Genomic DNA, 14,727 nt, shown 5'->3' on the forward strand with positions numbered 1-14,727 from the left:
ATGGGTGCCATCTTTGTTTGATTTAAGAAACTGATGAGAGGGGGGGGGGGAGAATTACACATCATTGTAGGAGATGCGAGATATAAGAGCTACTGCAATCTGGTACTGTCTCCTAAGCAGGAGGAACGTATGAAGGCGATGTTGTCAAATGATCTGTGATATTATTTATGAACGGCTCGTGTTATCTTTAAGAGAAACAGAATGCTTAGGACTGTGAATGGTGGTGTAAAGATTTCAAATGAAAGAAAAACGATAGGATGACTACATGCCAGAAACTGGTGGAAATAGAGGCTTATTATCGCTGGCTGCACGGAGAAGAGAAGGGGTCCTCTATTCTTGTGAGAGAGGTAGCTTCGTTGCCATAGCAACTGATATCCATTTTATCCCTCATCTGACATATTGAGTAGGCGGGACTTCCGAATGGCTAAGCATATTCAAAGAGTAACAGTATGTCAAGACAGTCACCCTTCTTTGATTCGTTAAGTGTTGTTTCAAGTGGGATTTCAAATGGGATATTATTCCAAATGTAGTCCAAGGTTGACAAAGCCTAAAAGCTTACCGCTCCGTAAGTAAACACAGAATCCACCAATGATCATAGAGAGATTGAACAGTTTATTGAAACTGAAACAGCTCATTAAGAATATATTTTGGAAGACAAACGATTTGCACTAGAAGGAGCTCCTCTAGCTTTTTTTTTACTGTCTCCGTCAGGAGAAATAAACAGCATTTCCCAGAATGCTTTGCCGGTGAACCGTCACCAAAATGTCAGCACCCTAAGAACTCATGCACCGGGGTTATTACAGTACTACACGCTTTAAAAATAGGTTCGCTTTATCGTCATGATAGTCCAGTAATGGTGGTAACAGCCAACATTTTATCAATAACGATGCCGAAACATTCAACAGACCACCGCTAGCTAGCTAATAACAGCTAAGCTATGCTATGTATGCTAACGTTACATGCTGGCAAGTTGGTGACTTAACGTTAGCTTATCGAAAACATGTCGTTTTCTCTTGCGAAGCGGTGGTTTGAAACACCACTAATGAGACGCGTCTTGCAGTTTAAAATATGCAGGAGGAGAATACAAAGCTATAACAACATGACCTACACAGTGTTAAGACACAGCTGGATGAAAAGGCTGCCCGTGTTCTCCAGCGGCTTCAAGATGGTCAGCACACAAATTGACAAGGTAACTAACTTTGAGCAAACAGCACAACGGGTAGCATGTAAACTACAATGATTTAGGTCCTGCCTTCCTGTCATTGTATACCGATAGAGACAGTGGTGCCACCTGGAATTTTTACTTAAGTACTGCCTGCTACTTAAATAATTTGAAGTACTTGTACTTGTCATTGTTACACATGACAGGCACACACTGCACTTTTAACTCTACTACAATTATATGAAAGCTTTAATGAGATCAATTTGTTCCTTTATGTAAAACAGATACAAGATGTACAAGGATATATAGCGTTTAATGTTTTCTGCTTCTCACAATACCTAAATACTATTACTGATGTTTAAATGCAGAACTTTTACCTGTAGTGGAGCATTTTTTCACAGTGTGACACTGCTACCTTTCCTTAAGCAAAGAATTGTAATAAACGTGCCCCGTTCAGAAGATATAGTTATACACAGAGATGATAATTGATTTATTTAAAAATATTGCCATTCATTAAAATCGCATCACTGCAGCCCTTGGTTGACTGTCCCAGTAATCTGCAGGCTTCTCTCCTTGTGCCTTTAAGGACACTATTGACCTGTCTAAGTTCCCTGTGGACAGAATCAGGAACTTCTCCATCATTGCTCATATTGACCATGGAAAGAGCACTTTGGCTGACAGGCTGCTGGAGATCACCGGTATGTTTCCTTACGATAAGTGCATATCAGTTTCTTTTCTTTTTTTAAAATCCTTTTTGACTTTTTACAAATCCATCTTTTTTCCAAAGAATTTGAATAATTTTAAACAGTAGAGCAAGGGTGTAATTGTATTGTTGTGTGCTCCTGTCACTAAAGAGCATGATCGTCATCATGTGGGTGTGCAAATGGTTGTTGATAACATTACTATTTCAGCTTGCTTCTCTCTTTCTCTTTCTCTCTCTCTCCTTCTCCAGTTAAAGTTAAATTAAAGTTCAAATTAAAGTATTGTGTTACTAATGGGTGTCATTGATAAACAGGCGCCATAGCAACGACGGCGAAGAACAAGCAGGTGTTGGACAAGCTTCAGGTGGAGCGGGAGAGAGGGATAACAGTGAAGGCTCAGACTGCCTCGTTGATTTATAGCCACCAGGGACAGCAGTACCTCCTGAACCTCATCGACACGCCGGTGAGAGATCCGCCGGATGGGATGTCGGGTTTTGGGTTAGGGAATCAATTGTGAAGAAAGATATGAAATTGCAATACACCTCCTCCGTCTGTAGGGTCATGTTGACTTCAGTTATGAAGTGTCTCGCTCAATTTCTGCCTGCCAAGGAGTCCTGTTGATCGTCGACGCCAATCAGGTACAAAAACAGATTCCAGTCTGTCGGGTTTTCGCTTTGACTCGTTTTGGACGTTAAGGGCTGTGTTCAATGATTATTTTCACTTGTCACGTGAAGGGGATTCAAGCGCAGACGGTGGCCAACTTCTACCTGGCCTTTGAAGCTCAGCTGGCGATCATCCCCGTCATCAACAAGGTGCGCCCAAGCCCACCTTTTTTTATTATTTAATCTTGTCGTCTTTTTGCTTGACTGGTGTTCAGCACGTCGCTCTAATTTAACATTTTTCCCTCAGATCGATTTGAAAAATGCTGATCCTGACAGGGTGGAGGCGCAGATCGAAAAGGTGTTTGATATTCCTCGTGAAGAATGCATTAGGGTGAGTAGGTGCACATGAGCACTGCTTTTTTGTTTGCAGGGTTCCTTTTCCGAGAAACCGCTCTTAATTTCTTTTCTTTGCCATATTCCAGATTTCAGCTAAACTCGGGACAAACGTCGAGGCGGTTCTCCAGGCCGTCGTGAACAGAGTTCCCCGGTAAGAAGGTTAACGTGAAACATGGAGTGACGCCGAGTGCAAAAAGTGGTCGGTGGAAGGTTAGAATAAGGTTAGAAAAAAAAAACATTTATCCATGGTCATGAAGATACTCATTCAACGTTACGTGGACTTTGCATGCCGCTAAATACCCAACTGAGATCGGCTTGTGCCGCTCTGAAAAAGGATCCGACCACTGCAAGCTACCACCGGCCCTCGGCACCTGCCGTTCTGAAAAAGGAACCTTCCACCGACCACTTTTCGCACTCGGCGCTGCTGGAAACCCGGTCGACACATAAAAGTGAAGCCTCCGTCCTTGTCCTCAGGCCCGTGGCGAGCACCGAGGACCCGTTTAAAGCCCTCGTCTTTGACTCCAATTTCGATCACTACAGAGGAGTGGTGGCCAACATCGCCGTGTTAGGAGGACGGGTTAGAAAAGGCGACAGGATCGTGTCAGCCCATCTCGGCAAAAGCTACGAGGTCAACGAGCTGGGGCTCCTCCGGCCAGATGAGCACCCGACACAGAAGCTGTACGTGTCCTCGTCCCTCACCTCACCGGCCGTCTCATCCGTTACAGCGGATGTGCAGTAAAAGCAACCCGCTACTGTTTTAACACTTGAATTTACGTATTTTAGGATTTCCTGACTGCTTCTAAAGTTGGAGGTTAATTACTGGGAATCATTTTCTTCTGTTTTTTTTTTTTTTTTCAAAGGTTTTCATGTACTAATTGATACAATGGTATTTTGATTTGGAAAGGAATCGTTTGGAAAAAAACACTGTCCGAACTCAACAGACAGCGCTCTGGTCTGTGTGAAGTATGTTAATTGTTGGAAAAAGGCGTTTAGCAAACGTGTCCTTAAAATTTGTTAATTGCAACAGGTGCGTTTAAACATCTTCTAGTTCACATTGCTTTTGTGTAACTCCCATATGCTGTTGTGTAGGTTCGCAGGCCAAGTGGGCTACATCATAGCTGGGATGAAGGATGTGAAGGAGGCCCAGATCGGTGACACACTCTACCTCCAGGATCAGCCGGTTGAAGCTCTCCCAGGATTTAAACCCGCCAAAGCCATGGTCTTTGCTGGTAAGACACTTTGTCTTGTCCCTCCTCCTCCTGCTGTCAGACACGACATCTCTGTGGCACTGTGGAATGATGCCATTCTTTCAAACTCCACATACATTCTCCGAATAACTCTGTACATCACAAAATGATAAGTATTCCAGTATCCGTTGACGTACAGTTCAGCGCACCCCGTGTCTCCCCAGCTTGTACAGTAAGTGCACTTGGTGCTTATCGAGTCCTTTTTTTTGCTGACGGAGTGCATTCGTCTGGCTTTTTGCTCCCCGCCCTCAGGCATGTATCCGATGGACCAGTCGGATTACCCGGGCCTTCGCAGCGCCATCGAGAGACTGACCCTGAACGACTCGAGTGTCACAGTGCAGAGAGACAGCAGCATGGCCCTCGGAGCGGGATGGAGGTGAGGACAGAGGAGGGGCTCACTACATTTAATGCCAGAGGAAAAGAAAATTGTGGACATTGAGCAGTGCAACCACGAATGCTTTGACCTACTTCTCTAGTCATTTAGTTTTTTCTTACTCATTTTGCAGTTAATAGCTCAACACAAGGGAGCAACATGAAAATAAACTAATGAGACAATGACACAGCACAACTCGAGCTGGAGAACTGGAGACCAAAAGAGGAAGACAAAACAACAACAGGAGCAGATGTACTTAGTGTATTCTACAGTTTGTTTTTTAACTGATGTGCTGTTGCAGAGAAGACATCATACGCTATAATTGATATGTGAATAGACCTCGCGAGTGAGCATGTATTTATTATGACAGGTTGCAGCCCAAGTGATGAAAATTTATTTGCCCTCATCATTGGCTGTGATGCTGATCCTTCCGAAGTACCAAGTTTGCCGCGGTTAACCTGCGATCCTCCCTGTGTCCCGGCAGGCTCGGCTTCCTGGGCCTCCTCCACATGGAGGTGTTCAATCAGCGGCTGGAGCAGGAATACAACGCCTCCGTTATAGTGACGGCGCCCACTGTGCCGTACAAGGCCGTCCTCTCTTCAGCCAAACTCATCAAGGTAACAGCCGCGTCCTGCTCACCGGCTCCCTGGTCACGCAGTGCAGGAAGGCTCAGCAAAAAGAAAGTGTGAGCTTGTTAGATGACGTACGGGAGATACTCGAGAAGATAATTGAAGTGTTGTGTTGCAACACGCACACATGTTGTGTCCAGGTTTCCTTGGCAACAACCATCTCTTTCTTCACACGATATCAATTGCTTATTATTTGAATACAATTCTACGTTGTTGGTACAAAAGATTACTTTTACAGTTGCATTTCATGTCAGTGTTATTTCTTTTGGGACAAATCACCTCTTCAAATGGGATGCTGTGTGTTGTCGCTGCAGGAACATGGCCGTGAGGAGATCACCATCGTGAACCCCGCTCAGTTCCCGGACAGATCGGTCGTGTCGGAGTATTTGGAGCCGATGGTGCTGGGGACCATTCTCGCTCCAGACAGTTACACCAGCAAGATCATGTCTCTCTGCTTGGTAAGAGGAAGAAAAAAAAAGGGCAAATTGGTTTCATAAGTGAAGGATTCAAAAGAAGGGAGCCCTTCTCGGGTTGCTGACTGTAAATTGTGTTGTTAAAGAATCGCAGAGGGATTCAGAAGAACATGGTGTACATAGACGAACAGCGAGTCATGATGAAGTACCTCTTCCCTCTAAATGAGATTGTGGTGGATTTCTATGACCTTCTCAAATCTCTGTCTTCCGGATATGCCAGGTAAACTAACCATGTGCTCTGTATAGAACTCTGCAAAGTCGAAAGCACGGTATTTCTTCAGTCGTAAAAAGTCAGGTTAAAGCATGTATTTAGTTTTATGTTTTCAATGGATGGATCGGTGAATTCACTTTTTGAGGCACTTCACAAGCCAAGAAATCCGTCCCCATAGATCCCTCTCCGACGTAGGACATCGGACTAACGCCATAAGGTCAAAGCTTGTATTCTTGAAGGACATTTTAAATGAGCCATAGTCTCATTTTATTAAACCACTTGCTGATTCTCCATTCAAAAATAAGGTTCAATTTAAAGAATATAACTTGAGTTACCTGTTCTACCAGGACATGTTTCACTTTTCCAGTATTTTACAACAAAGGGTTTCTTGTTATAAAGAATCTCATAATGAAATATCTTGTAACAAAAACGATTCACACTATAAATGATACGGATCTCTTTTTGTTTTCCCGTGCGAGGCGGCAGTGAGCTTCCGTACCTCTGCACCTTTTCCTCGTGTCTCCCATGCAAAACCGTCTCTCAGCAAACACTCGATCACCTCTGACCGACTCCACGTTAAGCGCTGCGTATACTCAGCAGACCATCCCTGGGACTTTGTTTTTTTCCCCCTAGCTTTGACTATGAGAACGCAGGCTACCAGGCTGCTGATTTGATCAAGATGAATATTCTGCTGAATGGGCAGCCTGTGGAGGAACTCATCACCATTGTACACAGGTAAGAGTATATTTGAAGTCGCAACTTGTTTCATTGTGAACAAAATATCATATTTGGCTACAAACCTCCCGGCTTTTCTCTGGAAGTTTACCTCTGACGCTACTTGGGGGGCTGCTCTTCACTCACTGGCAATTTTTTGACGAGTCGACATAATTTCAATGTGATACGGCTCTCAATTATTATAGCAATTCTTCTGGCTCTATGGAGCACGAAATGTATTCAAGGCCCAAGACCACATTAAAAAAGGCCCCTTGGCAGCCGGTGTTGACATTATCTTTTGCAGTGACTTTACACAGCGGACAAGGACTTTGTTCCATTTGTCGCAAGGACAGTGGAGTTACGCCGCGGGGGAGAGGCGATGACCCGCTCCAAATCTGTGTTTAACGCGCTTAACCACCAAAGCCAGCACAGGCCCTCGGTAATTGAAGGGCGCCACTCTTCTCCGACGATTGGCCGCCCGGCGACCCCTTTGCGGGGCGGCCCTCTGATGGCTGCGTTTTGTTCACAGGGGCCGCGCGTACAGCGCAGGGAAAGCCATGTGCGAGCGACTCAAAGACTCCATACCCCGGCAGATGTTCGAGGTCGCTGTACAGGCAGCCATTGGAAGTAAGGTCATCGCTAGGGAAACGTGAGTACGACATCTGGCTGAGCCCGCCTGAAGCACCAATAATGTATTAATGTATCTGTGTGTGAAATGTGCTGAATGCACTTTGGTTTCCCTAAAAGACCCGCCGATGTTTTTACTCTTACAGAATCAAGGCGTTTAGAAAAAATGTCCTGGCTAAATGTGTGAGTAAAGGTTTTTCTCAGCTCTCAATAGTTGCAGAATGAGCCGATGCAGCACAAACACTGTGACTTCTATGTGCATTTGTTTCTGTCCCGGCAGTACGGAGGTGACATAACACGCAAGATGAAGCTGCTGAAGAAACAGGCCGAGGGTAAAAAGAAGATGCGGCGCATCGGCAACGTGGAAGTTCCCAAAGACGCCTTCATTAATGTCCTGAAGAGGAAAGACAAATAGACCCCAAAAATAGGATTGTATAGAAATGTAATTATCGTATTTAATATGAGAACGGCTAGACGTGCTCTCAATAAAGTGCTCTTTGGTTCTACAATCCTGTTGTTCTGCTAATTTGCCCAACGAACGTCACTTCTGCTTCTGACGTTGACCTGATCATTTGTCAGAAGAGGTAGTTAAAGATCATGTTGTTTTACAAATGCTTTTTTAATAACGCTGTTATTAAAGCTAATCTTTGGACATCTTTGGCAATTTATCATGAAGAATGACGTTATTTTACAAAACAGAAGAATGCTGAAACTTGCTTATTTATTTTTTTACAGATAGAACGGAGACAGTTTAGATTGCTGGCTGGAGGCTCATGAATCAACCAATTGATAGATGCTGTAGTTGGTTTATTATTTAGGTCCTTTTTTAACTGCTGGTCATACAAAATATGCAGGGTTAAACATTTAACCGACAGACAAACAGCTGAAGCTTATTTGTAAATTAATTTTAATTTTAAAGTAAGAGCTGTGTCTGTGAAGCAGTGCCCCCGGTAGATGGCAGCATCCGCTCAAACACACAAAGATCCAAAAGGAAGGATAGGCTGTGTCTCTTTGAACTTAATAAACGTAATTATTTAAGAAACCACACTGGAAACACAAACAGTAAGTTAGATGCTTAGAATTTGGCCTTGTTCCATTGCATTAACATTGAAGTGTGATCATAACATTGATTAAATGTAACTGTGTGTCCAGCAGGAGTCCCCCGCCCTCCCCAACAAAAGCCCCAAACTGTAAAAATCAGCAGGAATTTTATTTCTTAGTTAATGTCTGAGCATGAATGATCACACACCAACATGAACATGAATCAGTCGTGATTCCCAAACCAACATGGCCTTGGTTAAAATAAAGTATCAAAAAAGGACACGTGTGATTATATCTGCCTCCTCCACATACAGTTTGTGTTACCATGAGTACGTGGACCCCCAGATGTCTTCCAGATGACCACATCTATCTCGTTTAGTTAATTTCTTTGAACGTTCAGATTTAACTGCTACTATTGTGATCAAAACGCATTTATTTTCCTCATGTTGCCCTTTTATGTTACTCCATTTATTTTAAACAAAATATATTTATATCTCTCTATTATGTTTTTTTGACTGTGTCAACGAGCATGGACGAAGCGTATTATTTAAACATCCTCTTAATATTATACTGAGGTTATACCGTGGGACAAAAGGCGTTTTGGTCTTGTTTGGGTCTACGCAGTACCCGTAGTTGCATCTGGTCAATGCGGAAGCTGCTCTGAAAGGATACAGCTCGAACGGCTGTTACTGTTTTTATTCGCAACTACAGCCACACATTAATATAGACGCGTTTTAATTCATGGCGACAACGTGGCTTTTGTAATAACGTATGTCGTTTGATAGTGCGTCCATGTCAAATAGCATGTTATGGCTTTAAATCTTCTCTATTTTGGTAAACTGAGCAGCGAGCGTAGCGTCGGGCGCTAGCTAGCTAGTTATCCTACAACCTTTTTTTTTTAAAGTGTCCCGCCGACCGGCAAAATGAAAGTGCGCTCGTCTATTTTCGCCTCGTTCATATTAATACTTGAAGTGGTCGGCGTGGCCCTCTTCCTGCGGGGATTTTTCCCAGTACCACTCAAGTCTTCCCTCTCCTCCAAGAGCAAGCTGTCCGATCTGCCTGCGGAGCCGCTGGCAGGTGAGCTGACAGGACCTTTGTCCCGCGTGCTTTGCGCGACTATCTGCGCGCAATGTCGAGAGAAGCATGTCATGACTTAAACACAATCTGCCTCCCTTCGCCCACAGGAAGCTCTCCCAACTCCTCTCGCCTCCCCCAGCCCCTTTTTAAAAGAGTGGTAATAATGCTGGTGGATGCCCTGCGGGAGGACTTCGTGTTTGGACCCAACGGACGCAGGTACATGCCCTACACGAGGCACCTGGTGGAGAGAGGCTCCTCCCACAGCTTTGTGGCCAAGGCCAGACCCCCCACGGTCACCATGCCCAGGATCAAGGTACTGCCCACTGTGTTACTGTGTCACGACAGGTGAGAAGGTGCGGCTCTATCTGCGCTCAGGGAATGTTTGCTTTTCTGAAGTTGCAAAGTGGGAAGAGTGCAAAGATGTAGAAGCCTAAGATAAACTACATGGTGCACATATACCAGATGTTAAAATCCCTGCCGAACTTGTCCTTCAAGTTTGTCCACTATGCGTCATCCTACTCATGGCCCGAGATTGTCAGAAATCCATTTACCTGTTTATGTTGTCATATATATATATATATATATATATGTGTCAACACACTTTCCATTAAAGGACCAAAGCCAACATGTCTCTGTGTTCTCCCTCAAATATCTCTTGATATCTCTCAAATATATTGTTTGTCTTATCAAAAAAGGAAATGTAATCTACTAAACCGTACATGACACGTTGCATGAAAGTCATTGTTCAGGTACACTTCAGTTTCCAGTCTGACGTGACAGCCCTGCAGTAATATTATCCAGTAATGTTGGAGGTGTTTCTGCAACTGGAGGATAATTTATTTGTAAAAATACAAATGACTTACTGAGTATTTAATGCCTGGATGAAGGAGTGACAGAGAGGTGAAGAGAAGCAGCCAAAGCTCCCCACAGGAGTTGCCTTAAACCCTCTCCATTGATTTTTTGTTTTTTTTTAAATCCTGCAATTAATTTGTTATCCCGGAATATGTTGAATTTTACATTGTTGCTAGAGCAGTAATGTCAGATTAAATCAATAATAGATTCAATTTGCATGTGAAAGTAGTACTAAAATGACCGTTTATTAGAATTACATGACTAAGAAATAATCAAACCCTAAACAAGATTGTTGTTATGCAAAAAGTGCTAAACCTTTTGGGCTTATTCCATAGGATATAAGAGGTTTTCTTATTAGGTTCTGGTTGTGGACTGTTGGTTGGACAAAAGAAAAAATTGATAGAGGTTTTCTATTTGGACTCTGGGCAACTAATCTAAACCACCACTAAACCAGCAAAACAAATATTTCAATTCTCTTATTGCCAATATCTAGCCCATCAGAGGTGCTTTAAAAAACCTGTAATCCTTTTTAATTAATCAGGCCGTGTCATTGATTAAGTGACATCTCCCAAGAAAAACCTGAGCCAAAAAACATATCCCTGCCCAGAATAATCATGTTGAGACACAGTTTCCAGCCTGCAACCGCAAATGGCAACAACCAAAGAAGCCCCATTGTCACATGGACAGTGTCATGGGAGCAGAGCCAGGAGGGTCACGTCTCACTCACCGCATGACAGGTGCTTGTGCTGATACTAAGAATGTGGGCAGACTGCGGGAGAGAGAGTGGGAGGCAGGGTCAGCGTGTTGTGTCAATGCTGTCAAAGAGATTTTTGCAACCAAGAGTGATGTACCAGGATCAGCTCGTGGGGGGGGGGGGGGGGGGGCAGCGCCGAGGCATCCAAATGTAGTCTGTGTGTGTGTGTGTGTATGCGTGAGCGCACGTGTGTTGCTGACAGTATCAAGCTGTTTTAACGGTCGAAGAAGTTTGGAGTCAAAGGAATCCTGCAGCTTACACACAGTCGGCCCTTGGTGGTGTCTGATTAACGTGGTCCTACAGGTATAGGGGGAAGACCCTACAGCTCTCAGGTCAGCTTTAGGAAAATTCCGGAGGATAAGTGTCGGAGACCCATCAGAGCGTGCTGTCGTGTGGGGGAGCCGCCTACAGGGATTGCACCATGCATTTATTGTTAATGAATTAATGATCTAACCCACAAAATGGCAACACTAATGACAAAGCCCATCATCAGAGCTGCTAATTTAAATGAATATTAATCAACCAACAAAGGCCAACAACGGTTTCTTCCTTCAATTAATCCAGCAGATTAGATTGTTTTTAATCAATTCCCTTTTATGTCCATAAATTATCCGAAAATTATGAAACTGCTAATAACAATTGTTAAAGCTCAGCTGATGCCAACAAATGAGCTCATTTTGTCTCCGCAACACAGTTCCGTCCCAGGAGGTTCTGAAAAACAAGTCCAGTTGTAGTCACTTTATGCTACATAAGTAAGTCCCAAAGGAGATAACTCTCCTCCTCTGGTGGATGTTGACTCACAATCTGGTACCTTCTGTATCTCGGGGAAAAGAAAAATCCTCCAAATTTAAAGTGGACTCACTTAATTCATGATTCAGTTAAATTAGTTGGTAATCCGCTATATGCCTAATCTTAAATCCATACATGTGCCACAGTGTTGTGGACAGTTTGTTATTGTAAAAGATAGTTGTTTTGTTATTATGAAGAAGAGTTAAGGTTAAATCCTTCTTGAGTGTTGCAACTTGTGCATTGAGGTTTTGATTGTTCCACCCTGGTGACACACCAGTAGGGGGCAGTACAGGCCAGCTGCCATTCACTGGCCACCATCACTGCAATGCACCCAATTAACAGGTTCCCACAGCCGACCAACACACCTCAAACTAAACTGAGTTAGATGGACCTTGTAGGGCTTCCTTTCTTGTCCTCTAATAACGCATGTCGTCACTCGTGTAGTGCAGGGAGCACCAAGCCTTAGCTAATCTTTCACACCCATTTGCTGGGTTGTGTTGCCAGAAACTCTTCCTAGAGGTTCTTCCTACTAAGCATAACAGTCCCTGTTGCTCTTCCTGACGGGGCCACGCAGAGGAAAGGGGTCAAATATTCACACGTGGCCATGTTGAGCCGTGCTCTCGGAGTGACTCGGCACTCTGTGGACATCACTGGGGGGGAGGTTTTGGACCTTTTTGATTTTAGCCCCACAATGTGGGCGGATAGTTGGTACGTTGATCAGCCCTTGATTCCTCTGGGCATCTTCTCAATGTTTTATTGGAGGTAAACTTCTACATTGGTTCTCCTTTAACTCGTGTTGAGATGATTGTTTTCCTCATGGAAGAATTCACTCCGTCAAATGGTACTCTACCAGTAAGGAAAAAAAGGCCACTGGTTTCTTTGGTCTGACCATTTCTAATAATAGACAAGTGCGAGAGAGAGACACTACTGCTTTTGAAGCAGACCCATGTGACTCTTCCTTGAAACAAAAAAAATCAATAGCAAGGAAGGAAAGGAGGAAGGAAGGAAAGAAAGAAAGGAGGAGGTGGTAAATGATTAATATCAGCAACAGAGCTCAGAAGACGTGGCCCCAAATCTCTGCTTAGTTTTTTCTCATCAGAGCAATAAGCGCCTATCAGTCGGCACAAGTGACGCGCGTGCGCCATGAAGCATGTTTGTTAGTTTGTCATTGAGTGGGAGAACCGTGACTGCGTTCCATTATGATGCAACCCTCATGCCCTCCAGTAGGTGTGATGCCATTTGTCTCTAGCGTCCGTGGAGGAGCCACAGAGCGGCTGAGGCGCAGTTAAAAGGACACTCGCACACTCAGTCTTTTACAAGCAAATAGTTTAACAATCTTTTCTTTTTTCTTTTGAGCAGCATTCAAAAGACCACCATTGTTTGTTGACCACAACATCTCCCCCCTCTAGGCTCTCACCACCGGCACCATCCCAGGCTTCATCGACGTGGTGATGAACCTGAACTCTCCGGCGCTGCTGGAGGACAACCTGGTCTGGCAGGCCAAGGCGGCGGGGAAGAGGATGGTGTTCTATGGAGACGACACCTGGGTGCGCCTCTTCCCCAAGCACTTCATGGAGCACGACGGCACCACCTCCTTCTTTGTGTCCGACTACACCGAGGTACGCACAGTGTGACGGGGGGCGGGGGGGGTCGTCAGACACACAAGTTCTTCTGCTGGTTTGGTGAAGGGATCCAAGCGGTAGTCTGTGTGTCATCAAGAAACAGAGGAACAGGCAGAGGAAGGGAAGCTTAATGATTAAAGTATTTTTAAAGTATGATTAAAGTTTTTCAAATCTACACTAATGCAGACAGTAAAGATCGTGCATGATGTAATGCTGACGAATCAAGGCAGCCGGGCCACCAGGGAGGCGAGATCACGTGGAAAGCCGTTTGCTCTTTACGCCGTAGCTATCAGTATTGCGTAATATTTAGCTAGCGGTGATCAGACGTCATGTGTTTGCTCAGAATCAAACCAACCTCAAACGTGTGTCTTTGTACGCATGGTGTCTCCCGGTGTTTAGGTCGACAACAATGTGACCCGCCACTTGGACAGCACCCTCAAGAGGGACGACTGGGACATTCTGATCCTGCACTACCTGGGCCTGGACCACATCGGTCACATCAGCGGCCCCCACAGCTCCCTCATCCAGCCCAAACTGCTGGAGATGGATGACGTCCTGAAGAAGATTCACGGCGCCCTCGTCTCAAAGGTCAGACCATATACATACATACATACACATATATATATATATATATATATATATATATATATATATATATGTCTTTGTGCAATGGGAAAGGGGCGGGGCTTAGTGAGGAAGATTTGGTCAGATTGTTTCTGCTGCTCTATTAACCCAGCTCGTACTGCCGGACCGCTCCACTCAGGAGGAGATCAAAACCCAAAAGAGCCCAAAGCCTCGGCTTCTTTAATCCAGAGTAATTCCACTTATTGCTGCGTAATAACACCAGTTTCTCTCTACTAAAAGCCATTCAACTCAACATTACCCTTTAAATTCTTAACAAGTCATTTTCTTGGGTTATTACAGTATAAGAAAAAGGTTTATTGCTTTATTAAAAGGTTATTATTTTATTGTAGGTAATGATCAATAGTCATTGTATATTAGGGTGATGCTTCCGGGGGATTTATTTTTAACACAATAGTTGTTTGAATGCTCATTTAATTACGCAGATAATTTTTGCCGTTGCCAGCCTTTATTATTATATCCGTTGCAGGAGCCGAAGAGATTTAATAAACTGTTAAGGCTTTTCTGTTGATCAGTGTGCAGATCTTGTGGCTTTGTTTTTTTCGTGTGTGTGTGTGTGTGTGTTTCAGCTGCCTAGCTTGCACTTAGGTTGTCAAGTTGTGTCAACGCGAGCCTGCAATCTGCCTCTCCAGAGTCTTTGCACCCGTCCAGTTGTTCGTCCTTACTCTTTCCTTACGTCTGGTCTCCCAGTGAGCTCCTTGAGAGGAATGCGTTTTCAAAAGTCCTGCTTGAGTGACACTAGTTGTGCAGTGTGGCTGTCCTCTTCCAAAGCACCACTATGGCCTGAATTTACAAACAGAACCCGGTGGGGTTCC

At 44.2% G+C, this 14,727-nt stretch overlaps 2 protein-coding genes across 3 annotated transcripts in view; both read left to right on the top strand.

Annotated features, from left to right (window-relative positions):
- Positions 1 to 711: 711 nt before the first annotated feature.
- On the top strand, positions 712 to 7,644 carry guf1 (GTP binding elongation factor GUF1). Its single transcript, XM_037462480.2, has 17 exons — positions 712 to 1,189; positions 1,749 to 1,860; positions 2,178 to 2,326; positions 2,421 to 2,501; positions 2,598 to 2,675; positions 2,773 to 2,856; positions 2,948 to 3,012; positions 3,336 to 3,539; positions 3,951 to 4,090; positions 4,361 to 4,484; positions 4,966 to 5,098; positions 5,425 to 5,568; positions 5,670 to 5,803; positions 6,428 to 6,529; positions 7,038 to 7,157; positions 7,282 to 7,318; positions 7,416 to 7,644. Exons 1-17 carry the CDS (start codon positions 1,001 to 1,003, stop codon positions 7,548 to 7,550), a joined length of 2,031 nt encoding a protein of 676 aa, XP_037318377.2. The 5' UTR covers positions 712 to 1,000; the 3' UTR covers positions 7,551 to 7,644.
- Positions 7,645 to 8,781: 1,137 nt separating this feature from the next.
- Positions 8,782 to 14,727, top strand: part of pigg (phosphatidylinositol glycan anchor biosynthesis class G (EMM blood group)) — a 54,213-nt gene continuing 48,267 nt past the window's right edge. Inside the window, exons 1-4 of one of the 2 annotated variants that reach the window (XM_037461833.2) lie at positions 8,782 to 9,253; positions 9,361 to 9,566; positions 13,058 to 13,267; positions 13,670 to 13,858. In XM_037461833.2, the coding sequence (XP_037317730.1) occupies positions 9,100 to 9,253; positions 9,361 to 9,566; positions 13,058 to 13,267; positions 13,670 to 13,858 (759 nt within the window). In that variant the 5' untranslated portion in view covers positions 8,782 to 9,099. The remainder of the gene's footprint in view (positions 9,254 to 9,360; positions 9,567 to 13,057; positions 13,268 to 13,669; positions 13,859 to 14,727) is intronic. The other variant, XM_037461832.2, reaches the window with a different exon arrangement.

This window comes from Pungitius pungitius, chromosome 2 (genome assembly GCF_949316345.1).
Source record: "Pungitius pungitius chromosome 2, fPunPun2.1, whole genome shotgun sequence".
Classification (NCBI taxonomy): Eukaryota; Metazoa; Chordata; class Actinopteri; order Perciformes; family Gasterosteidae; genus Pungitius; species Pungitius pungitius.

Bases quoted from the DNA above. Each gene is read 5' to 3' on its own strand.
- guf1 (XM_037462480.2), top strand. From the start codon at position 1,001: ATGTCGTTTTCTCTTGCGAAGCGGTGGTTTGAAACACCACTAATGAGA. The intron at 5,099-5,424 runs GTAACAGCCGCG...TTGTCGCTGCAG, and splicing joins CTTCAGCCAAACTCATCAAG to GAACATGGCCGTGAGGAGAT. The intron at 7,158-7,281 runs GTGAGTACGACA...TTACTCTTACAG, and splicing joins AAGGTCATCGCTAGGGAAAC to AATCAAGGCGTTTAGAAAAA.